This window comes from Sapajus apella, unplaced genomic scaffold (assembly GCF_009761245.1).
Source record: "Sapajus apella isolate SASKATOON/1434 unplaced genomic scaffold, GSC_monkey_1.0 scaffold81, whole genome shotgun sequence".
In the NCBI taxonomy this organism is placed as follows: Eukaryota; Metazoa; Chordata; class Mammalia; order Primates; family Cebidae; genus Sapajus; species Sapajus apella.
This window is the reverse complement of record NW_022437021.1, coordinates 1,489,269-1,514,520: the sequence shown is the minus strand read 5'-3', so window position 1 is coordinate 1,514,520 and position 25,252 is coordinate 1,489,269. Positions and strand designations below refer to the sequence as shown.

Genomic DNA, 25,252 nt, shown 5'->3' with positions numbered 1-25,252 from the left:
TCCCAAGCTGAGGCAGGTAGGTTGCTTGAACTCAGGAGCTTGAGACCAGACTGGACAACATGGTAAAACCCTGTCTCTACCAAAAAATAAAAAATTAGCCGGGCATGTCAGGAAGCTGAGATGGGAGGATCACTTGAGCCTGGGAGGCAGAGGTCACATTAAGCTGAGATCGCACCACTGCACTCCAGCCTGGGCGACAGAGTGAGACTCCATCTGAAACAAACAAACAAACACACCAAGAAATGTTGCCAACTTAATTCCAAATTGGCCAAGCCACCGTGCTTTTGATGGCTCATTCTTTCACTGAATCCTCATTCATTCATTCAGTAATTTCCTAATGTACTTTGATGATTTTTATAGTTTGATCTTCTTTCCCAAAAACAGAGGCCAGACAAATATGTCATTTCAAAGGTATATGCCAGAAACCCCCAAATACCATATAGGTATATATATATATATTTATATATTTCATTGTATGAGGAACAGAAAATGGAGAGATTGCTAGGGGGATAGAGTTCTCATCCTGAAAGCTTATCTTATGCAAAGAATGTATGTATTGCAAATGCTAAGGTGTCTATTTTGAACACTTAATTTCTCATTCTTTCATTCTATGTAGCAAAAGTGTGATATGTAAGAAAAGTGTTAATTCCAGTAGTTTGCCTTGACTAACACATTTGAATAGACTGAATGGGTGTAACATGGAAATTCTTGATGTTTTTTCAAGACTCTTACATGTTCTAAAAATAAATAACTTTCTTCTGAGGCAGGGCAGGACCAAAGGGCAGAAAAAAATAGCCCTGGGTCACTTATAGCCTGAGAGTGTGGCACCAAACGTTCCCCTTTCTAACTTGTTCTCCATTGCGCCTCTGGCACCTCAACCCCATTTGACCATATGCTACAATCCCATTGAACTGTGCTATTCCCCAAGCATCGGCCACTGCTGCAGTTCTCCTTCCATGGGAAACGCTCCCCAGTTCCCATCCTACCTGCATGTCAGTGTCTGGCTCTCATTCATCCTCCTTTAGGAAGCCCCCTCTGTGCTCTAGTTCTTGCAAGCACTCCTTAGTACATTGTAACTTCATCATGTATGTATCCCATCTCCCCTGAAATGTTGTTTGTGTTTTCAGACCCTCCCATATTACTTTCTTTTTGAGACAGACTCTATATTGATCATTTGTGTAAGCCCCATGATACCCAGGACAGCACTGTGTGCTTTGTAGGGGCTCAGTAAAAAGACTCATTATGCTGAATTAACATAAAGATAAATTTAGCATCGTAGAGCCAACTACTTGGGCTTCCTGGCAAATTAAAAATTTTGGTTGATTAATGTGCTTCTCCCTGATTTAGAAACATATGGAGAACCTTGCTCAGAAACCCAAGGGAGTCTCCCATTTCCTTACATCAAGGTAAATCATCCTAGCCTCCTTCCCCTTGGCCCTGCCACTCCATTCCTGCAAAGAGTCACTGTGCAGCAAGGACTGGAGCAGTAGGGAGAAGTGTGCTATGATCTGCCAGAGGAATTTGGGGTTATGTGACTGTATATGGACGTGTGTGGGGGGTACATGTTCATGTGGTGAAAATAACCCAGTGACACATTCTTACCTGTAGTCAGCCATCATATTGTAGCTGATCAGGGCCAGCAGTTAGCTATACAGATAGGCAGGATTAAGGTCTGAATCTTAGTTTTGAGAGTCTAGATTGTTCTCAGGTAGCTCACATTCTGTGGCAACTTAGTGATGGGCAAACATGCAACCCAATGTAATTATATGTTGTATATTAGGTCACCAACATGAAATGCCAACCTACTAACTTCGCCAGGAGAAACCTAACTTCCCATTGGATCACAATGCCTTTGCTTGCAGGTCAGTATTCTGAACTCTTCTGAGAGCTTGAGTTTCTGGGCCTTTCATTTGAGCTAGGCATGGCTTGGACAGAACTAGAGTGAGGTTATTAAGGATAATCTTAAAGGCTGAGTCTGGAGGTAACACGGGTAGGTGGTCCAATTATGTTAATACATTCAAAAGGGCTTCGAAGGCAGGCAGAATCTAAGTGTGGCAATACTATGGCAATTGAGGGCACCTAAACAAAGCAAAAGGGCTGAGAGGGAGGGTGGAGAAATAGATGTAGGGGAATCCTAAAGCCAATGGAACTTTGACACTTTTTATAGAACGTAAGGCTAGGAACAGGGGAGAGTTTACTCAGACACATTTTTTGAAACCAAATTTGTTCATGCATTAAGCAAATATTGATTATTGACTCTGACTAGTCACTATCCTAAGTATTGACAATACACCAGTGAACAATATGGACAAAATCTGTGCCTTCATTGTAGCTTAACCTCTAAAAGGAGAGACAAACAACAAAAAAATACTTAAACATTAAGTCTAATATATGTAATGAAGAAAAACTTAAGGCAGCAGAAAAGACAGCAATGCAGGGACAGTGGGTGGGGAATAGTGTGCCATTTTAAATAGAATGATCAGATCAATGAGATGAAATTTGGACTAAGTCTTGAAGAAGCAAACCATTCAGATGTGTAGGGGAAAATGTGTAACAGGCAGAGGGAATAGGAGATGCAAAGACCCTGAGGTGGGTGTGTACCTGGTATATTTGAGGAACAGTTAGGAGGCCAGCATGTCTGGGATGAGATCAGGAAAGTAATAGGGTTGTGCTGTATAGGGCCATGGAGGCCTTTATAAGAAATTTGGCCTTTACTCTGAAGTGGGAGCCATTGGAGAACTTTTTGCAGATAAGAGACATGACTTGACTTGTGTTTTAATGAATTAGTCTAGCAGCTGTGTGGGAATGGGCTGCAAGGGAGCGAGGGGTGCAAAGCTAGAAATTAGGAGACCCGTTAGGGGGCTTTTGCAATAATATGAATGACAGATGATGGTGGCTTGGACGGGGTAATAGCAGGGGAGGTGGTGAAAAGTGGACAGATTCTGGAAATGTTTGGAAGGAGGAGATAATTTGCTGATAGATTGGATATGGAGTTTGATGAAAAGGGAAATCAGAGATGGCTCCAAGACGTTTGGCCTGAGTAGCTGGAATTAGTTGCCTTTGACTGAAGTGGGGAAGATCAAAGGCTGGATGCACATGAAGCCAGAGTCCAGGGAACAGTTGCCACAGCTAGTGCTTCAAGGTGGCGTGCTGGCGCCATTAAGGTGACTCTCCTGCCAGACACACAGGAAGGGTGATGTCAGTTGGTCAGGGTGCCTTTTCTCTGCACACACTGAGGAAAACCTGAAAATTTCGTGCCCTTTTTTGTATGGTTTAGTACTCTGTTCTTCTTCTATTGTAATAGCTTTTGCAGTTGACTACCACTAATTATTTGATGGTGGAGAAATCACTTTTATGTCTCCACTCTGCTACTTCCCAAGGCTGTGATTGGGTGGGAAAGGTATAATTGCAGTAACGTTTAATCAAGGAATGTTCTGGAATATGGGGCAACCTGACAGGTAGAAAAGGAGATAGATGTATTCATGTAAATTACTACTTACTTTGAATATTTTGTGACTCCTTCGCATGCCTGGTCTTGAAAATTGAGATATAATTCTTCCTCCATTTTAATTCTTTCTGCCAGAATTGGTTTTCTTTAAAAGCTAATGTATACATGCCTGCATCCTATTTTCACTTAAAGTGACAGATGGTTGAAACCGACTCTAGCTACATTTTTTAAAAAGTCTTGAATTTTTAAAAAATACACATGAATATCAGAAGGGTTTAAGCGTTTTAGGACTGGTTGAGAAATCTGTTCTGAATGCTGCTTCATACCACTGAGTTATCCATTCGTGTACAAAATGCTGTGTGCTGGGCCAGGATAGGGGATTTGCAGCCAAGCTTTTCAGATGGGTATTTGCTTTCTAAAAGGAATATAAAGGTTGTGCTGATGGGACAAATAGCAAATATCCAAATCCTAGAGCAGCATTCAGCATTTGTGTTGACATAGTCTGTGAGCAATATGTGATGGTCCTGCATTTCTGGCAGTATTGATTTTCTTCACTGTTATCTGTATACTAAGGTAGCTGGAAAAGTTGGTTAATCTTTCAAGAATACCCACTTTGATGTGCTTGTACCTTGGAGTATTGAGGGACTTATTTTATGTTTTCTTGCTTAATTGTCTGGTAGATTTAAACAAATAGAGTGGAGCTTGCTTTGGTCATTCATGATAGAGCTTCCTGCCGGTGCTCTGTGAATGGATGACAGGTTCCATGTGTACCCAGTATTAATTTCTTGGTGCTCAGGGTAGTCAGAGCCTGGTCAATCTCCTGTGGTAGTGAACAGCTTTCTTTGTTCACCCTAACATACTGTGCAAATGTCATCATGATCTGTGAGTGTCATGACATGCAAAATGTTGACTGAGAAAGGATAAAGGTAGAGATAAATTTAGAATGAAAAATTTTTCAGTTTAAGAATTGATGTAGCCCAATGTATTTAAAAAGTTTAACTGCAACTAACAATAATAAATAATATGGGTATGTAACAGTACATGTATATATATTTGTCCAAAACAAGTTTCTTACCATGTGCAGTGCATTCTAATAATTCTAATCTGTTACATCACAGAAATGGCCGTGATGACCACTGACTTGATTTTGTAACTCACTGGCGGGTTGCAATCCATGTTTTAAAAGGCTGGTGTACTATGAATTACACCCTAGGAATTAATTACTGGTCTTGTGCTGGCTCAGATCCTTCTGTATTTCCCTCCTACTACAGAGAAGTTCAGACCCTTTTAAAGCATGGCATAGCCAACCTTTGGCTATAGGGTGAACAACTTGGCTAGGTTTGCTTGGGACTTTCCTGGTTCTAGCACTGTACATCCCGTGTCCTGTGTACCCCTTTATTTCTGTGAAAACTAAGATGATTGGTCACTCAAACTTTGGAATCTGATCTCTGACTCCATTCTCATCTTCCTTCACCCCATTTTGCTCTCAGTGTTTCATCCATATCCCATTACTTGTCCCACAGACTAGTCATTCTCCTTACCTCCCACCTTTGTCCATACTTCCCCTCTGCCTGGGATGCACCACTCAACTGTGCCTTCCTCAGGTCTGGTCTTCCTCTGTGGTGGTTTGTTGAGTCACCTACTCTTTGGAAGCCTTGCACTGCTTTCTTATTAGCAAGGTGGTAACCATAGACTACATTGACTTATGGAATCTTTAGTAACTCTGTGTTTTCCTCAGTTGTCATATTCTTTATCATCTGTTGAACAAACACTAGAAGGAAAACTGCTGACATAAACTGGGTGACTATGATGAAGAAAGAATACAAGAGAAGTAGAATAAATCAATAGAGGTGGTATGACCAACAGAGTGGGACAAGGGAAGATGCAAAAAAACATAAAACTATAGGCGTATGCAGTGGTTAAGAGCATGTGCTGTGGAGACTTGGGTTTGAATCCTGGATCTTCACATGCCAAAGTGGTTTGCTTTAGTTGTAAGAATAGAGTATTACCCTAGAGGCCTCTTCTCTGCATGTGCTTTTCCACTCATCATGACCCCAACAGGGATTGGGGGTCCTTAAAATTAGGTGGGCTTAATTAAAAATTTATAAGTATTTGGTAAGTAAATTTGGGAGGGAATTAAGTGGTATTAAGATGTGGAGATAATCTTAATAAATGGTTTTAGAGGATTAGAATACATTAATTTTTTTCTGAGAATGTGTATGCTGATTTATTTCAGGAAAATCTAATTTTACTTTATGTGAATTAAATAATATTTAAATTAGTTATTTAAATTAAAATTATTCCTTTCTTCATTGTGATTAATGTATCTTGACTTAAATTGCCTTTAACCTGATAGTTTAAATTTGTGCCCACTTGTGGGCTGCAAGAACAGCTGAGTGGCCTGAATTTGCCTGTGTCCTCTATCCAGAGAGTGCCCACTTCAGGCAGACCTACTAGCTCGTACTATCTTGATTTAACTTTGTTGCACAGATAATCTGGCTTCTTTATAATACATCAGGTGAAGGACTCAGAGTCAAAGCTAAAGCTAGTCGTCTCTAAAGATTTGCTTGTTATCAGTTATTTTAAAGATCAGTCTGCCAGGTTACCTGAGAATAGTTTAATTTTAGACATGTTCATTTATCATCTTAGCAACTCAGAGAAAACAGCTCCAAGCACAATAGATGGTTCTGTTCTAAAGCATAGATTATTTTTACATCACTGTTAAAGAGAAAGCCCAACTATCAACATAATTGATCCTCAAGGAATTTGGGGCAATAAATTCAAGACTGCTGAATTTCTTGGTTGAGATAAACATCAGAGACTATCAATTATAAATTAATGGATTTTGTTAAATAATCCTTTTAGAGTCAGAAAACAGAGATTAAAAATATAAATTAGGCAGGAAAAATTATATCCATGGATATATAATTGTAGTGACTTAGTAAAAGATAGTAGAATCGATGAGGCAGTGTTAGGAGTATGTGTTTGTTGCACATTTGTACTATTGAGTGAAACAATGACGGTCCCCCCAAACCCTATGGGAGTAGATTTGTTGCATAATGTGGAATAACTTCTCTGATTTTGGTCATTTAAAAGCATAGTATGCTGAGTCGATTTATTGATGATTAGAAAGTTCTCAAAATTTTAGTGGAAATATGGACAATATGCAGTGTACACATCAGATTTGGGTGACAGAAAGCTCACCCTGGTACTGTGTGGAGGATGTATCATCAGGGAACAAGGTTAGCACAGAAAGATGAGTAAGGAGAGTATTGCAATTGCCGGAGGCAATGCTGAAGACTGACCTCGTGCAATGTGAAAGGATGTGGATCCAAGAGGGCAGGCTGGGAAATATTAGGTGGTCAAATTGGGAGGACTTGAAAATTGGTTGTGGGGTGTGGTGAGTTTGAGAATTTGGGGGCTGATCAAGGAAAAGACAAGATGGCAGCATTGCTAAACAGCTTTATTTGGTGGTGCTTGGATATGACTGCATGAGAGGAAGTCCCTCACAGCAGACCTCCCAACAGTAGCAGTGTGAGGCCACCAACTAGGAGTGGAAGAGGACAAGGGAACTCTCAGGGGAGAAGGGATTGGAAGATGGGGCCTATGGGTCTAGGTGATGTTGCGAAGCAGCAAGGTGGGGAGTCTCTGTGTCAGAGAGTTCCGAAGGGCAACAGCAGTTTAGAATTACTTCTATAGCCACAGGGTTTGTCTTATATATGGCTAGTAGATGTTGGTTGCAGGCAGGCTTATTTGAACTCTATTTTAAGCAATTGGATATATGAGAATTTGTGTTTTGTGCTGGTGGGTTATGAGCTAATGATCCCAGCCTGCTATGAAGAAGTAAATAGCATAGGGACTAATGCCCAGGGGCCATCTTTAACCCATTTATGTAACAGCCATTGTTTGCTCAGTGCCTACCATGTGCCCAATGTGATGAAGAGGAGCCACCATGTAAGTTTCAAAGGAAGCTGTGTGACGCTCTATGGAGGAGCCACCTCTTCCTATGTGCTCCTTGGGAGTGCGTCTTGAGATGGAGCAGCTCCTTTCTATTCACTGAATGCTTTAGAACCTCTAAGCGCACAGATGCATAATTTTCTATTACATAAAGTGCAGTTGTGGTGGCTTTCTTAGTTTGGCTTTTTTACCTGACACCTGCCCTAAGTAGATGATTCATCTTTCCTATCTGTTTTGACCCAAGGTTGTGTGTTTCCTGGGGATCCTGTTTCAAGGCCTCACTTCTTTCTTCACATGGTTATCCTTGTGACAGTCCTCAGAGGGCTCCCATCTCCTTTCTTCTGATTTTGTTTTCCGGTTCCTCTTCTGCCCTAATTCCCAGTGACCCAATTCCAAAATACTGCTCTCTAGTTGTCCAAACTGTTCCATCTTTAGTTTTATACTCTTTCAAGGATTCTACTTGAGATTCTCATTTCCTAAGGACTCTTGATATCATCTGAGTGTTTCTTGAAGGAAGATACTCTAAGAAATGAGTGGCTGATTCTCTTAATTGAGGAACAGTTCCCTTTCCAAAGAGAAGCATATTGAATCTCTGAATTGGTGGAATGCACCATAGGGGTCAGAAATAAAATAAAATTTTCCAAACTTTTTGGCAAAGATGACAATGGCTTTTGAGTCCTTTAAGATTTAAGAGCTCTCATCTCTACTCTGTTAACTAGATGAGAGGGCAGATACCCTATGGATTGATTTTTCTCTCTAGCATAATGGGCCTCTGTGCTGAAGGCTCGAGAGCCTCTCCTGTTTAATGTGCTGCAATTGCCAATGCTTAAGTTACAGCTTAAGTAGTACGATTTGGGTAGCTCAGAATCATAAAACAGTGAAAATAGGACTGGAGACAATATGTAGACATAACAACCTTAAATATATCTCACAAATTCAGCAAGAGTGATACTAAAGGTTTAATTTTAGAAACATTTCTGAATTTCCTAGTCAAGAATTTACCCAATATGAATAAAATTGTGAGGAACCTAGAAAAAAAATCAACATAAATGTTTCAACTATTCGTATGTATTGCGATTGTTTTCCTGCCAAAATATTTTGTACTTCTCTACTGACACAAAAAGGTCCTTCCTATGTAAATGAAACTCTTGCCGTCCTTGGGGCTGCCCACTATTGGCTTTGGTGAGGCGGCTAGGAATTTCAGAAGCAAAGCTTTTTCTTCTGGTGTTAGCTACCTCATGCAATTTACATGTGATGCCACCAGGTGGTGATACAGAGGGATAGCAAGATTGGACCAGAGGCAAACTGATCAGCATCCATCATAACAACTTTTTGTTTAAGAACTTTCTTTGGATTAAAATTAGTAAAATTTTGAATAAGTAAACACTGGAAGGAAAGCATTATTTAATGAAAGTGTCCAAGAAGGAGGAAGTTGCACATTTCCATTTTAACTCTTCCATTTAATGATTGTAAATGTGTATGACTGTATCTCCCATTTATGGATAACATGCTGGTACTGGATTATATAATCTTTGAAGATCTTGTTTTGAAAGGAACATGTGTAATTGTAATTATTAAAGCAGTCTACTAATACTATTCACAATAGCAAAGACAGGGAATCAACCTAAATGCTTATCAATGGTAGACTCGATAAAGAAAATGTGACATATGTGCCATAAATATGATACAGCCATAAAAAAGATGAGACCATGACCTTTGCAGAAACGTGGATGGAGCTTGAGGCCATTATCTTTAACAAACTAACTCAGGAATGGAAAACTAAATACCAGATGTTCTCACTTGTAAGTGGGAGCTAAATGATGAGAACACATAGATGCATAGAGGGGAACAACACACACTGGGGCCTTTTGAAGGTTGGATGGTGGGAGAAGGGAGAGGCTCAAGAAAAGTAACTAGTGGGAACTAGGCATTATACCTGGGTGATAAAATAATCCATATAACAAACCCCCATGACACAAGTTTGCCTACATAACAAATCTGCACATGTACCCCTGAATTTAAAATAAAAGTTATATTTTAAAAAATAAAATGAATTGAAAATGCCTTTGTGAACAAAGGTGATGGCCTGCAAACTCCTCAGTGATATGAAGAAGTCTGCTAGGTATAATTGATGTCTGTAAAAATCACCCTTTGTTTTCTTTTGTAAAATTAAATATAATTAAGACCAAACAGCAGACTACAGCAAAATTAGGACAAAGGGATAAAAAACTCACACAAACAGAAATCTGCAGTTCATTAACAACTGTCTTAGTTCACTTTGCAACCAGGCTAAAGCCCATTTGTGTGTGTATGTGTGTGTGTGTGTGTGTGTGTGTGTGTGTGTGTATGTTTGTGGTCGGGGCAGAAGGAGAATGGAGAATGACAACAGCCTTCTCAAATAGTCTTCCTTACCTGTTACCTGGCTTAGGCAAGTGCTAAATCTTTCACACATTGTTCTGTGGGGGCTTTTATTCAAGGCCTCGCTTTCCCAACTGGCTTTCTTTATGCTATATCTAGAGGTTTTACTTAGGTCTTCCAGGTATTTCTGAATCATAGTTTATGGGATTCTTGACTCTAATTTGAATTTTTCATGCTTAGTGATTTAGCTACTGTGTCTTTCACTATTTCTTTTCCTCAAAAGAAAGAGGCTGAACTCCCTGTTTAGATTATTTATATAAACACTTAGCAAAATTTTGTTAAGTAAATGTCTCTGTAGGCTTTAGAATCAACTCTATCTTATCAGAATTAGGTTAAGTCAGAGGGCAGTTGGGGAACCCCGGGGGATCCCCAGAAACATTTGGGATCTGTAATGTCAAAGCTATTTATTTTCATAATAACACTAAAATGTTATCTGTCTTTTCTACTGTGTCGGCATTTGCAGTGATGGTATAAAAGCAATCATGGGTAAAACTACTGGTACTCCAATGTGATTTGAGGCAGTGGCACCAAACTGTACTAGTGGTGGCCCAAATTTCACTGCTACATGCACAGTTAAAAAAAAAAATAACCCAGTTTCACTTAAATATGTCCTTCATAAAGCAGAAAAAAAATTAGTTACATTAAATCTCTACTCTTGGGTGTATGTCTTACTGTGTGACAAATGGGAACACATAAAGCCTTCTGCTACCTACCAAAGCTCAATAGTTGTCTTGAGGAAAAACATTTGTGCAGTAGTTTGAATTGTGAGCTAAACTAGCTCCCTTTAAAAAAACAAAGGAAACACTATTTTTTACTTGAATATCTGACAAACTAGGGTGATTCAGACTTCAGTATTTGATAGACATTTTCTCAAAAATCAATGGTTTGAGCTTGTCACTTCAAGCACACAACTGACAATATTTGTTGCTAATGATAAAATTTGAGCTTTCAGGCAAAAATTAGAATTTTGGACAACTTATATCTGCCATCCTGAGCTTAACAGTTTTATGACACCTAAAGACTTCTGAAGAGATTGGCGATGACGTTACTAAATTTGTTTTTCAGATATAATAAAATGTGTCAACATTTGGAAGGTCTGCATAATATTTTCCAGTTACTTATATTTTCCAAGTAAGCTACTCATGACATTATAAAATCATACATGAGTAAAAGATTGAGTCAACGTTTAGGATAGACTAATGGATTATAATGTAACAGAATACAAAAAGTTCATTGATTGTTATGGTTTCATATTCACATTGCAGGTGATGTGTAAGAAACAGCTATTTGTTGACTTTTGGTGTAATAGTGAAGAATATCCACAATTACCTCAAGAGACTGTTAAAATACTCCTCCTTTTTCAGATTACATATCTATGTGAGGCCAGGTTTTCTTCATATACTTCAACTAAAATAACATATCATAATAGATTGAATGCAGAAGCAGCTACAAGAAATCATTTGATTTCTATTAAACCAGATGTTAAAAAGATAAGTGAAAATGTAAAAGAATTACACTCACCTTACTATCTTTTTTTTGTCTTGGAAATTGTAGTTATTTTTTTTTCACAGAATGTTAACAAATAACATGTATGCTGTTTTAAAATAAATTATTAAATAGTTTTATCAGTTTTAATTTTTAACGTGATTAATGTTAATAGATAGCCTATGTAAACCAAAGCTCTTTGGAGTCCTTGATAATTTTTAAGAGTATTGCAGGGTACTGAGATAAAAATATTTGAGAACTACTCTTCTGTGGTATTAGTAGAACAGTCTTGAGCATTGCCCTACTATAAGATGGATTTTATTTAAAATTTTGTTTTCATAGTGTACTGATGGCTGTAAAAATTTAGCAAATAATGCTCCTTTCACCAGCCAACTCCCTCCTGAGATATCTGTCTCCCTCTTTTTATTGACCAAACTATAGCTGTAAAAATGGGCTCCTGGTTGTTGTCCACATCATCCCTTGTCCTCCCATCCAAGTGGAAGGAGGGAGCTGCATTTTATGAGAAACCAAGCAGGTGAAATGAGGCTGTGAAAGATCAAATTTCATCCAGTGGCAGATGAAAAGTTCAATACATGATAGTGAAGAGCTGACAAGAGCAATTATTTTCAGGCAGGAAAAGAGAACTTATTTCTGGTTATTTTTTCAATAAGCCTGGCAACAGCTGGGCAATGATTTAAACCTCCTAGGACTCCGACTTTAAGCTTAAAAATACATTTGCATATGCCAGCATTAGGAATGGAATCCCAAACGGCTGCCAACTTAGACAACTGAAAGGAAGTAGAGATCTATATTGTTCAAAAGCTAAGCCTTGGGAGGTGCTGTTACTCAGCAGCTGTGTAAACAGAACTAAACCCTTTGCATCTCCTCTGCTAGACACTTGCTCTAAATAGGACCAAACCATACCATGACGATATATGCAGAAATAAAAATGGAGGTGATAGATCTCATTGTGGGTTTGAGAAAAGCTGGATATTTTCCTTTCTCTATAGATATGTGAGAACATAAGAAATGTGAAGGAGATGTAGGGGAACCTGGCAAGGCAAGGGAAGATGTGAAATTGACTTTAGTTTTATTTCTTTCCTCCTCAGTATTCACATTTCTCTCTCTTATGTTTTCCTCCCCCTATCCTCTCCCCATTTCTCCCTCTATTGAAGCTTAGGGGCTGGGCACAGAGGCTTACACTTAACAATCTTAGCACTTTGGAAGGCCCAGGCAGGCAGATCATCTGAGGTCAGGAGTTCAAGACCAGCTTGGTCAAGTTGGTAAAACTCCATCTCTATCAAAAAATACAAAAATTAGCTGGAGTGGTGGCACAAACCTGTTGTCCCAGCTACTTGGGAGGCTGAGGCAGGAGAATTGCTTGAACCCAGGAGGCGGAGGTTGTAGTGAGCCGAGGTCGTGCCACTGCACTGCAGCCTGGGCAACAGAGCAAGACACAGTCCCAGAGGGAAAAAAAAAAAAAAAAAAAAAAAAAAAAACTTAGGACCACGAGCCATTTGTATAATGGAACAACAGGAGAGACCTCCCCTTTACCTAACTTCTTATCGTCACCATATACCAGCCCATCCTCAAGGGGAAGTGGGTAAGGTGTTGGGGATGCCTGCTGGGGACAGCATCTTATGTTCAAAAGAAAAAATTGAGAATAATTTTTTTTACTGTTAAATTAAATGACTACACTCAATTTTTTTAAGGGTTTTTTTGTTTCCTTTTTTTTTTTTTTTTTGAGTCACATTCCTTTTCCCACATACCTTCCATTTTATAACTCATTTAGATAGAGAAGCTTCCTTTACTTGCTCTGAAGTGCCTTAGAATCACTAGAACACAGATTGGGTTTCCTCACTTCCAATGTATTGGTATTAAATCAGTAATATCTCATACCTTTCCTGTAATTCTCATAGTAACACTTTTTAAATGATTGCAGTGAACTTTAAGTGATGACTTGGTTCAGGGTGCATTTAGGGTGCAATTGGTGATGTGGGCAAGAGTGGGCAGGGTAAACTAATGGTAATAATAGAAAAGGAAGAGGTGAAAGAGGAAGAGGAGGAACAACTTTTCTTGGTTGTTTAGTATTTGCCAGACATTATTTTTAGCTCCTTACTTATATTGACTCATTTATTTGGATCAAAAGGATGACAGCCTACTGGATCAGAGACAGGCTGGAGCCAAAGTGATCAGAATTGAGACATTTGGGAGGATGATTAGAGAGGAGCTATAGTGACAACACTAAGCAGAGGATAAAGGGTGAATCAAGGAACAAAAGGGAAATCAGTAGTAGAGAGTTGAAATTTGAAAAAAGTTAGCAGGCCCTAGGGATTGGTGTATGGAGTCTAGGGTAAATGTAGTAGCCGATTTGAACTTTGAGACATCTGTTTTGGGGTGAGTATAACTTGGCTGACAAAGAAAGACATGGGGTGAAGTGGGGATTGTGTTCAGTAATAGTAAAGCTGGAGGGTTTGTTGGGGGGGTGGATGGAGATGAGAAGTGTGAATTTGGCAACGTAGGTAGGTGAAAGTGAGTGAGGAAGGGGAGATGTCACCAATGGAAAAAGAGTTCTGAATGTGGGACTCTGCTCCAAGGATGCTGAGCAGGGAGTGCTGAAGTGCAACTGATCCCAGAGTGGATGAGGCTGGGGAGAGACTGAGCTGTGACTGCCCCTAAGTCTGGGTGGAGTCAAGCCGAGAGTTGGCTGCTGTGTGGTAGAACATGCTGATGATCAGAAATGGAGGAGCCCTGTACCCAGAGGTGGGCTTGACTTACCCACTGGACCCCTTGCCATTTGTAAATGAGAGACAAACTTTTTATGTGTATGAAGTAAATGAGCAATAATTAGCAGCAGGTGGCTTTGACTCTTATTTTCTTAGACTGAGCACATCAGAATTGCCTCGGCAATGATCTGCATTAGCCACAGGAATCTCTATAACTCATGTCCCTCATGCTTTGCTCTTCGATTTGCTTTGTTTGATGTCCAGGGAGATTTAGTGGGTCAGACTAGCAAGCCCCCCAGGAAATCCTATGGAGTTCAGTGCTAGCACTGCGTTTAATGCCACTATTTAGCCATTTTACTATGTGTAAAAGCTCATTCATTCCCTATAATGTGTACTTTCCAAACCCCTTATGTGGCATTCTCTTGAGACACCTTATTCTCCTAGGGGTTGATGCTAAGCATCTATTTTGGAATAGATCCCAAAATCAATAAGTGGAAGGCCCTTTACAGCTGTGTCTTCTAACATTGTAACCTACTGCATTTAAAGAGTGACTTATATTATTTGGATCATCCCTACTTAATATAAAAAAGATTATATATAAAAAAGATTAATCTAAAAAAGATCGTCCCTACTTAATATAAAAAAGATTATATTAAGTAGTGATGATCCAAATAATATAAGTAGTTTTTGTTGTTAATATAATCATTTTTATATTAAGTAGTGGTGATCCAAATAATATAAGTAGTTTTTGTTGTTTGTTTTTAAAATATTACTCTCTGGCTGGGAATACCAACTTAAATAACTCAACATTGTAAGACATCTTCATTATTTGCAAGAAAGTCTTTGCACTTTGCAGAAATTTTCTGAGAATACACCTTACTTCCCTTTTGTAATTGAGGTTCTTTGCAAGAAAATCATAACAAATACAAGACATGCTTATATTATGGTTTGCTCCTTAATGACCATAAATATTACTGAAGTTGTGCCAGACAGTTTCGATGAATTGAAGAAAGGTGGATAAATGTTGGGGAATGGTCAAGTAAAAGCTGGGGAAATATGGAGGAGGGGAAAACTCACATTTCCTAAGAAGATTCTCCTTGCTGCTTTCAGCTTAGAATGAAACAGCTATTGCTTTAACAGTGATTTTTCTGATCATACGTTTCATTTTTGACTGCCAAAACATTTCCAGCACACTAGTTACATGGACCCTCATTGGTCAAGGGTGTTTCTAACTTCTCAGATGACTTCTGGAATTTCTCCCAGGAATTTTACCCATTGGTGTTGAAAATAATTGGCAACTTGTATTTTAGTGATAAACTTCACTTTTGTGAGTTCTGTGGCTTTTCTTGGAAACGAAAAGATAGAAGATCTAACGGCATGGGTCTGTGCCCCTGCATGTGGACCCTCAGTCAGAGCTGGTGGAGCTGCCTCCTGTAGACAGGACATTTCCTCTCTGGCTGGCCTCAGTCGCAGTTCTGCTTGTTCAGTTGTTCCCCTGGCTCTGTTAAGACTTTGAATTGCATCGCCTATTGAAATAGCCCTTTGTGTTTGGAGGACTCCAAAGTGTATTCTTCAGCGTCAGTCCCCCATCTCCCTTCTCTCCCCATCTGTAATGTTGTATTTGTGCATTCTGTGCAGAAGTCCCATTAATACCCAAATTATGACATGCACACTGCAAGGTTTTTTCACCATTTTCCTCTTTGCCTTTTCTTTCTAATTTTACTGCCACCGTCTTTGCCCTCTCAAAGTCAAATTGTTACTGGACCTTCCTTTTTTGCTTCCTCATTTAAAGGCTACTGAGAGTTTCTTGTCCCACTTGGCTGTGCTCTCCCCAGTGCACATTCTCTACTTTCTGTCTCCACATTCGCCTCCCATCCCCCTGCAGGTGCAGTTGAATCAGAGAGATGTTGGCATTCGTTTCCCAGCAGCTTGCCTTATTTCTAGTTTTTGCTCCAGTCTGTCATACAGGCAGGGACAAGAATAGGCTTAAGCAAATTCCATTTTTATTTTGTCACTTTTCTTTTAAAAAATCTGCTATAATTTTCCATCACCCATTGAACCAAATAGAACTCAATTTTCTGTTTTTTCAAGGCTTTCCTGGTTGCCTCCACATATCCATTCTTACCAACTAAACTTTTTTTTCTTTTTTAAAACAGTCTCACTCTGCCACCTAAGCTAGAGTAACCTTGAACTCTTGGCCTCAAGCTGTCCTCCCACCTCAGCCTCCCAAAGCATTGGGGTTACAGGTAGGAACCACCACACCTGGCCTCAACTTTCTGTTTCTTGACTTAAATTCATCCACATCTCTTGCACTCAGTCTGTCAGTTCCTTCTTTGACAGGTCTTGGCACATCCAAGTATTCCCTTCCTTTGCTAGTTCTTGACCTCATTCAATACCCAGTTCCAATTCTACCTATTCCTCAATGCTTCCTCTGGCCCACTCCACCAGACCTTGATTATCATTTTGCTTTACATTCTTCTAAACTTGTACACTGGGGATTACAAACATGCAGTAGGTCAGAGCACAGGCAAGCTTGAATTTAGGTTCTGCCATCTATTGGCTAGGCAATCTCAGTTCTTGCTGAGCCTCCTTTGTTTTAATTATAAAAAGAAATTAATAATAATACTGGTGTACTTGTATTGATAGGATTACATGTGATAATGAATGTCAAGGGCCTGGCACTGAGTAATCAATAAGCCAGTATCTCAGAGAGCATCTCCAGCCACACTGCACATCCACAAATTTGAGCTTTATGCTCTTTGAAGGAGAGAATCTGGTTTTGCTTAGTTTTGTATCCCTATTCATTATAAAATGCGTAGCACACATTAAATACAGCAAATATTTGTTGAAAAATGAAGACAGAGTATGATCATGAATGGCAGAGATTGATTATTGCAATCATTATGATTATTTCACAAATCTCTGCTGTCACACTGTGAGCAGAAATGTGTATAGTAGAAACATGGTGTATTTCCCAATTTGTGTATTTGTCTATAAGTGTGTCCTAGAATGACTGCCGATTTATGATTACCTCCTGGGGACAATGACAAGAAGTTTGAGAATTTTTCATTGTTCTATATTATTTGGTATTTTTTTTGCCTTCTATCGCTCTCGTCTACTTCAAGATACATTATACATTTATTCCAGGTGCATATAAATAGTATGCGAATGAATACTCATGGCTTGTATGGTTAGGTTTTTTCCCCCATTATTTTAGAAATTTGGATCGGGGGGGGCTTTTCATTTCTCAAGGTTTCCATTTTGTTAGTTTCAGTTGGAAGCACAAAAGACTCAAATATATAATCATTGGTAATTAGTAAGAGTCTTCTTTGAACTGATTTTATTTAAAAATGTTGCTGGCACCATCATTACCAGCATCACCACCATGATTAACATTGAAATTAAATCCTGTTTGGATAAATTTTCCCAGGAATTTGCCATGGTGTTATCTCCCATTCCGTGTACTCACAAACACCCTTTGCTTTGGAAAGAGAAAGTGCCAGAATAAGCAATATTAAATTTAGAATGCAAATGAAAGTTTTATAGAAATAGGGTTGTGCTGGAGATGAAATTAATTGTGACACTTCAGGAGGAGTTTTACAGAGGAAGAAGATTAACAAGTTAGGTCTTCAGTGGCTGTCTTCCCTTATGCAAATAATGTTAGGCAAAATGAAATCTACATGCATCGAAGCTCAGTGGAGGAATGTTTATTGAGTCCATAGAAATTCGAGCAGGGCATGTCTCTAAGGGTTTATGACAGCCTATTTTCTTTTCTCAGTGTGGAGATGAATTGCTCCATTATCATCTAAATTGGAATCCATGATGATGGTTCTTTTTGATTCTTTTATTTATTTTTGTTTATTTATTAAGAAACTTGTACAGAAAATGGGCTATCTAGAAGTTGCTACTCTTGCTTAGACCAGATAATAATATTGTGTTTTTCAAATATTTATGTATGTATACCTAAAAAGTAAGTATTTTATATCATTAGACCAGATCTAACTTAATTTGTTTCTGATTCTTTCAGATAGGCTAAATAATACAACCTCTTGTTGATCACCCAAAAGTCACATTTTCATTCCAATGATTTTTGCAATGATATGCATAAAAGTTATTTTTATATATGCTCACTTCTTTTCTCTCTTTCTCCAAGGAAACCAACATGTCTGATAAAAGCGACTTAAAAGCTGAGCTAGAGCGCAAAAAGCAGCGCTTAGCACAAATAAGAGAAGAAAAAAAACGGAAGGAAGAGGAGAGGAAAAAGAAAGAGGTAAATCCTGTGTGTTGGGGTGTTATGGAGAAAAAAGGAAAATCACTTGATCCTGAGGGGCTCGTCAAATGGATAAACAGGACCCCTAAAAGAATCCTTTTATGCTATCTGAATAAAATGAGTGACTATCTCCCTATTTGCATGATAAAGTCATTGCCCTCTGCTATGTGCTGGTCAGCCATCACCTAAATTTGGGATAACATTGGGTCCAGAGGCTCTGGAGGCCTCCAAATCCCAGGTTCATCACAGACGTGAACAGAATTCTAAGGGTGGTCTGTGATCTTGTTATTGTTAGAAACTTCTTAACATTTCTCTGTCCTTCAGTTTCCTATTTTAATATGAGAACATTAATACATTTATTTTGTGGGGTTGTACTTAGCAGTACCTAGAATATAGTTAGAACTTAATAAGTGTTAGTTTTAAGAAAAGGGTTTTTTGAAAAATCTACCAGCAGGAACATTTTAGGAGAAAATTAGAAAACTGTGCCAATGGGTTTTCATTGTTTCCAAAGTGGTGTACCTTTTTTATGGTAAATAAGTATCTTAGGTTTGTTAAGGGGAAGGCTGTTCTTTTAGTAAGAAGGTAGATAGGGTAGTACAGTACAGAGAATTATTACATGTTAGATCTGGCTGAAATTTCAGAGACTTTCCATTGAGGCCCCTCTTTATGCCAACAAAGCAGCAGAGACCCAGAGGTGAAATGTAGCTTTTCTGTATCCTAGACTTAGAATCTAGGACTCTATAATTCCAATCCAGTGCCTTGTTGTCATTATCATGTTTTCTTTCACTATGTCAATCAAATAAATATTTATTTTTAATTCTCTAATTTGTTGTGGCAGTGAGGGAGTAGGCTACATCTTAACCAGATATCAAAAATATTTTTGAATAGTTTTCTAAGAAGATAACTTCATGTAGTGTGATATGCTTTTGTGTATAGAAACCAGAGCTGCTCTCCTATGCAGTTCTTCTGTAAGGACAAAGAAAACTTATTTTGATGCCTTACAATATAAATAAGTGTTGTTTCATACTACAAGGCTGAGAGACCAAGGTAACAGATTTACAACAATTATTATTTTCCAACTAAGTAAAAGATAATTGCAGTTGCATTTTAGCCTTCTGGCATCTCTCATCTCTCCATGCCATTATGTATTGATTGATGTGATCATTTATTTGTCCTTGACATCACACATAATGTTTTTTCCCTTTGAGATCTTTGCTGTTACATATGCAGTCTTTGAGTGAAGTAGAGGTGAGAATTGACAAGGAATGGCTATTCATTTCCATGCAAAGCCAAAAAAAGCATTAAGTTATTATATTTCCTTTCCCTCAAATGTCAACACTTACTGTAGCTTTAAAGCACCTGTTATCCTTTACTAATAACCAGTTTCTTTTTAAACTGACATTCTAATGTCCAACTTGAATTTCGTAGAATTACCACAAAATGTGATGTGATATGGGAAATTTGGTTCCAAATTATGCTGTCTGCTTCATCTTTTTCATTTTACACATTTTGGGGAAATTGCAGGCAAACAAAACTGATGGAAGCAGCTACCCTTTTTGCTTCTATAACCAAGTTTTTTTTCCCCTGGTGGAGATTTAGCTTTTTTCACAGCAAAAACAGCCCTGGGAGGTTGAAGGCTGCAGGTGGTGGAGGACTCTAGACATTCCTGGCTACTGCCTGGTTCTAAAATTGACATCATATGAGTCGTAGTTTTCTCATTTCTAAACTGTTGTGGTGACTAAAGCTTGTGATCACTGAACTGTCGTCCACAGAGTTAGATGAAAATACAGAGTCTGAGTCTTTCATCCCCAAATTTTCTGATTTGAGTGATCTGAAGCAGGGCTAGATTTTGGGATCCTTTGGACCACATCATCGTTAATGCCTCTCCTGGCTTGAAAACTTCTCCCTTCACAACCCATCTCCCCTCAAAGAGATCTTGCCTTGGTTTTGTCCATGCACTCTCTGCAGACTGTGCTGATTTGGTTGCTTCTGAGCAGCCAAGGCTGAAAGACATAAGACAGTAAACACAGTGGTTACGCACAGGGGCTTTTGAGTTGAACATGGCTGGGAAGCTTGGATCTGCACTTCACAGAATGGCCCTGAGTATGAGTCCTCTCTGATCCTGTTTTCTCTTCTGTAAAATGCAGAAAGGATTGATGCCTTCCTCACAGATTCAAGAGGATTCAAGAAGATCTCAGATCAGTGAAAGACAGCTGTCATTCTGCTTCTGAGATCAGCTATCAGAGTAGATGAATGGGACTTCGTAGAATGGTCGCATACATTTATAAGATCTCTGCTGGTGAGGTCATTTTTCAAAAATGCCCCATTGTTGGAAGGGTCTTGAAATTCAAGGTCCCTAGTTTCATGAAGCTGGGCATTTTATGACTGAAAGGAATCTGGAAGTAATCTATTCTGATCTATTCTCACATGAGGAAGCTGGGCTGCAGAGATCTAAGTCTGAGAACCAGCCTTGCTTTATTTCCAATCACATGAAGGAGACTGGCAATAAAGGGGGGCTGCCTCTAAGGTTCATCCAGCCAGTTGTCAGGTCAGAAACCTGAAGTCATCCTTTTACCACCCCTACTCCAATTTGCAGTGATCACCAGGCCTGGGCAGGCATAACAGTACTCTTTTCGCCTCAATTATTTTTCTCCCTAAAATCTACATTTCAGTGAGATGCAGCTGCTTATGTATACTCTGATGGACTACATTCTTTCTTGATAGAGAGCTTAAGATGTTCTCTTTCCTCTGCTTTCACTGATCTCCTATTTCTTCCTGTCATCATTCGCCTGGCTGTGAACTTTACCTGGCTGTTCTTCAACTGGCTGTTAACTGCATGTGTTTCCATTCTCATCTCAAATGTCACTTTCTCCAGAAAGCTGCCTCTGATACCTTTCTTTACCAGTAACTAGGTTAATTCTGCATCCTATCACTGACATTATCAAACCATTTAACACAAGGTGTTATATTTTCCCCTTCACTTTTTTTTTTTCTCCTAATAGATGGCAAGCTTTCAAGGTCAGGGCTATATGCTTTTTTTTTGTTGATGTTGTTTGTTTTTTTAAGCGTTGAGTCAATGTCTAATGTAGATTTTACCATATGATAGGCATTCAAAAAGGAGTTATAGAATGAATGAATGAGTGAATAAATGAACATAGGAACTAATCAGGGCAGGTTTGACAGGCAGGTCCCAGACATCCTTTACAAGCATTTGGAGTTTTATTCTGCAAATTTCTTTGGAAACTTCTGATCCTGAATCCATGGGATATCGACTGACCACTGTCATTGACTCCTGAGTTTAAGATTTTCTAGTTTTGTGTTGTTTATAGAGAATTAGAAATAGCTTGAAATAGCCTGGATTTTTATAAACATTTTTTAGGCTTATATTTTATATAAAACAAATAAATTTAACATTAAAAGGAAAAGAAATGGTCTTTAATACTGCACTGAGTGCCTTTTTTGGCCACGACTCTAAAAACGAGTGTGAATTAGGACCACCCAAGTTGATTATATCCACAGAATTCAGAAAACTGTGTCCCATGTTGTGTAAAATTACCACCCTCTGCCGTTTTGGTTGTCAACTGCTTTCTTGGCTGTGATATTATGTGTGAAATCTGATTTTAAAATAAATATAGTGGCCACCATTTAAGACACTGGCGCAATTTTATGAAAAATTGGCTTTAATGCAATGAGGTGAGCTCAGTGGGGGCCACCCTGAAGTTTCATTCTGTCCTTGGCCTTCTGCCGAATTGCTGCAAGGTAGAATGGGCAGGGGTTTCCTGGCCTGTTCTCACGTTTATCTAATAAATGTGGAAATGTCTTTGGAAAAGTGATTGACAATTCTCAGCTGACAAATTTTTCTTTCTTTGATTATCCTCTCTGGCTTTCAGCTGTGATTACTCTCCACAAACAGAAATATCACTTTCTGAGAAAGGCACCTCGAAGATTTTTAATTACTAATACTGCAAAATCACTCCTTGTTGAATCTTTAAAACATAGCAGGATTCTGTAGTAGATACAGATCCTTACTCGGCAACATCTTTTTTCTCATCTCAGTTCTATCTTTGTCTCTGTTGTATACATAAACTTTGGAACTTGCTTCAGTAGTTTAAATGTTAAAACTGGAAAATAATATGAACTTCAATGTCTTCACTGATGAGAGATTAAACTGCCTTTTCCTAATTTTGGGTTGTACAGAGTGTCTGAAATACTCTAGGACTCATATTAGCCCTTACTGGCCTTCAGATGGTAGTTTTCCCTCTAATGACAGATAGACTTCAAAAATATGAGTGCTTCAGAATTGTTGAGCCCAGAGACACATGCAAAGATACATTTAGTTTATAATTGGTATGTAGGTCACCCTTTGGGAGTATGTCAAAAGTTGTGTAAACTCTTTCTGCTTATAGATACTACAATGTAACTAATGCTTCACTGCTTTGAAATGTATTCTGCATGCCTCAAGAAAGTAATGTACTTGTTAGGGTTCCCAACTTCCCATAGGGAAGAAGGTATATCTCATAACGAAATGCTTTTTGACAGGCTTTAAGACAGCCTCACTTCTGTAAGCCCACAAAGCTTTGTTGTGATGTTATCACGTTTCAGATGTGGGGCACATACCTTAAGTAAAAACTGTGTTATGAAAGAGAGAAGACACGTGGAATTTTTAATTTTCTCCCAGAATCCCACCACAGACCTTGTTTACCTGCATTTTAATTTGTCACTCTCCTGTAAAAATGCAAATACAATACTGATTTTAAGAGGCCAGTATGAAAAACATGATGTGTTTTTAGACAGAATTTGTGAAAGGAATTTCTTGTGATTTGTTGTACTATATTTTCTACATGATAATTTTCTTCTTCTAGCTAGTATATATAATGAAATCCTGTGAAAATCAGAATCAAGTACCAAGGCATATCAATATTGATCACATGCCTTAATACAGATTTTAGCCCAGTTTATTTTAAAACATGGCAAACTTGTCTTACCAATACAAATAGTGTGTTTTATGGTCACAAATTTTCATAAATAGTATTACTTTTCAGTAGGATCCCAACAATTCCTGGTTTGCACAATCCCAAACATGGGGCCGGAATATTACAAACATACAGTCATCAAAAACTGATATCCCAGAAGAGACAAGGAGGTCTTAAAAAAAAAAAAAAAAAAAAGACAGAATTTTTTTTGTTGTATCCCCAGTCAGAAATACTTTGCCTTGATGGTTTCTCTTCCAAAACCCGTGAGAGAAACTTTCATCCCATGCGATAAAAGCAGGAAAAAGCCTTCAACCAAGAGAGAAAGTATTAAATGGAGCAATTATGGTGTTTATTCATCCTTTATACATGTGATTATATCTATTTTGGGCTTTCACCTCGTCTTCACTACCATGCATTTATTGTTTTTAGTTTCAGCCAGGAAAAGCATATGTTTAGTAATGTTATTAACTTTTCTTACGGACGTCTACTTCTAGGCTGATATGCAGCAGAAGAAAGAACCCGTTCAGGATGATTCTGATCTGGATCGCAAACGACGAGAGACAGAGGCTTTGCTGCAAAGCATTGGTATCTCACCGGAGCCGCCTCTAGGTACTTAAAAGTGTTTCCTGTTACTATTCCTCAAAATCAACTTGTGTGGGATATACCATGTCCAGTGTTCACTCTTCTTTATAGCTTTTTTTAAATTTTTATTTTTAAAGGCATTCTGTGGCTTATGGTTCAGATAGCATGTATTTTTGGAATTGAGGGGTCTGGAAGGAGATGGGAGGAAAGATTGTAGAATTGTCAGTGGTTTGCTGCTTATTCACTGATTAAATGGTGAGCCTTCTCCACTGTGTTACTAATAGATTATTTTATACTTGTTAAATGAGTTGCTACTTGGTAAATACAAGAAATACTGGAATTTCTTATTAAATTGTTCTTCATTTTCATTGCTGAATTCCAGCCTCTCTTTGCCAATCTAAATACTGTGAATCTGGTTATGAATTTCATAACTGCCACAGGCATAGAGTTAGTCCATGATGAAAATAGAAGGCTCAGTGGGAAATTTGAAGGAAAACAAAATGATGGCACATTAGCAGCCAATGAACAAGTTTAAATTAATTTGACTTTATTGTATTTCGATTTGATTGCTAATTGGCATTTTCACTGCAATGCCCCTTCTCTAAGTCATTCATTCCTAATGGATTATCTATGACCGCACTTTATCACTGAAGCTTAGATATTGAATTGTTTTCTTTGTGTTGAAGGTAACTTGTGCATATTTTGTTTATTCTGTCACTTAACCTCTCATGTAATAAATAGTTTTATTTTTCTTTTATCCTTTTGTTTTCCATACGTTTAAGATTACTCATAGGGTGTCTGTAAAACTACGTTATATCCAATATAGTTAAAAACGCTTTTAAAAGAATACACAAAAATAAATACAGTATTCAGGTCTTTTGTTTAGGATACTTTGTCTTCTGAAGTTAATTCCATAATTCACTCTTATATTAAAATAAATTTTCATTTATTTCCATAGTTACTTAAACTAAGAATAAAAATTATCCCATGTACAACAAAATGACAAATGTTTATATCAATGTGAATAATAAAAATAACTAAATAATAAGCTTACAAATTATGAAGTATTGCTGGATATAATTTAATACATACAAAACTAAAACACTATTAAACAGCATTTTATACTCAATCTCAATTTGCAATAGGTAAAATCATATGTCCAACAATGCTATAATAAGCCCCAATAAGATTATATTCTTTTGTTTAATTTCTTTATGTTGTGGAAGAAATAACCTGAAATAACCTAAGTGATATTATATTTGACTGGTGGATCTTCTTTTCTCCTTAGGAGCTAGTATACTTTTTTTCTACTTGGTTGACATCTGGTATAAATTAGACACATTACAATTAATTATATTTGTGCCTCAAAATAGCCTTTGAAATTCTGTTGCAA

The 25,252-nt window shown here is 38.1% G+C and overlaps 1 protein-coding gene across 6 annotated transcripts in view; it reads left to right on the top strand.

Annotated features, from left to right (window-relative positions):
* DYNC1I1 (dynein cytoplasmic 1 intermediate chain 1) overlaps positions 1 to 25,252 on the top strand; it is a 314,945-nt gene that overhangs the window by 12,348 nt on the left and 277,345 nt on the right. For all 6 annotated transcript variants that reach the window (XM_032252893.1, XM_032252891.1, XM_032252892.1 and 3 more), the window contains exons 2-3: positions 18,188 to 18,304; positions 23,772 to 23,886. In XM_032252893.1, the coding sequence (XP_032108784.1) occupies positions 18,197 to 18,304; positions 23,772 to 23,886 (223 nt within the window). In that variant the 5' untranslated portion in view covers positions 18,188 to 18,196. The remainder of the gene's footprint in view (positions 1 to 18,187; positions 18,305 to 23,771; positions 23,887 to 25,252) is intronic.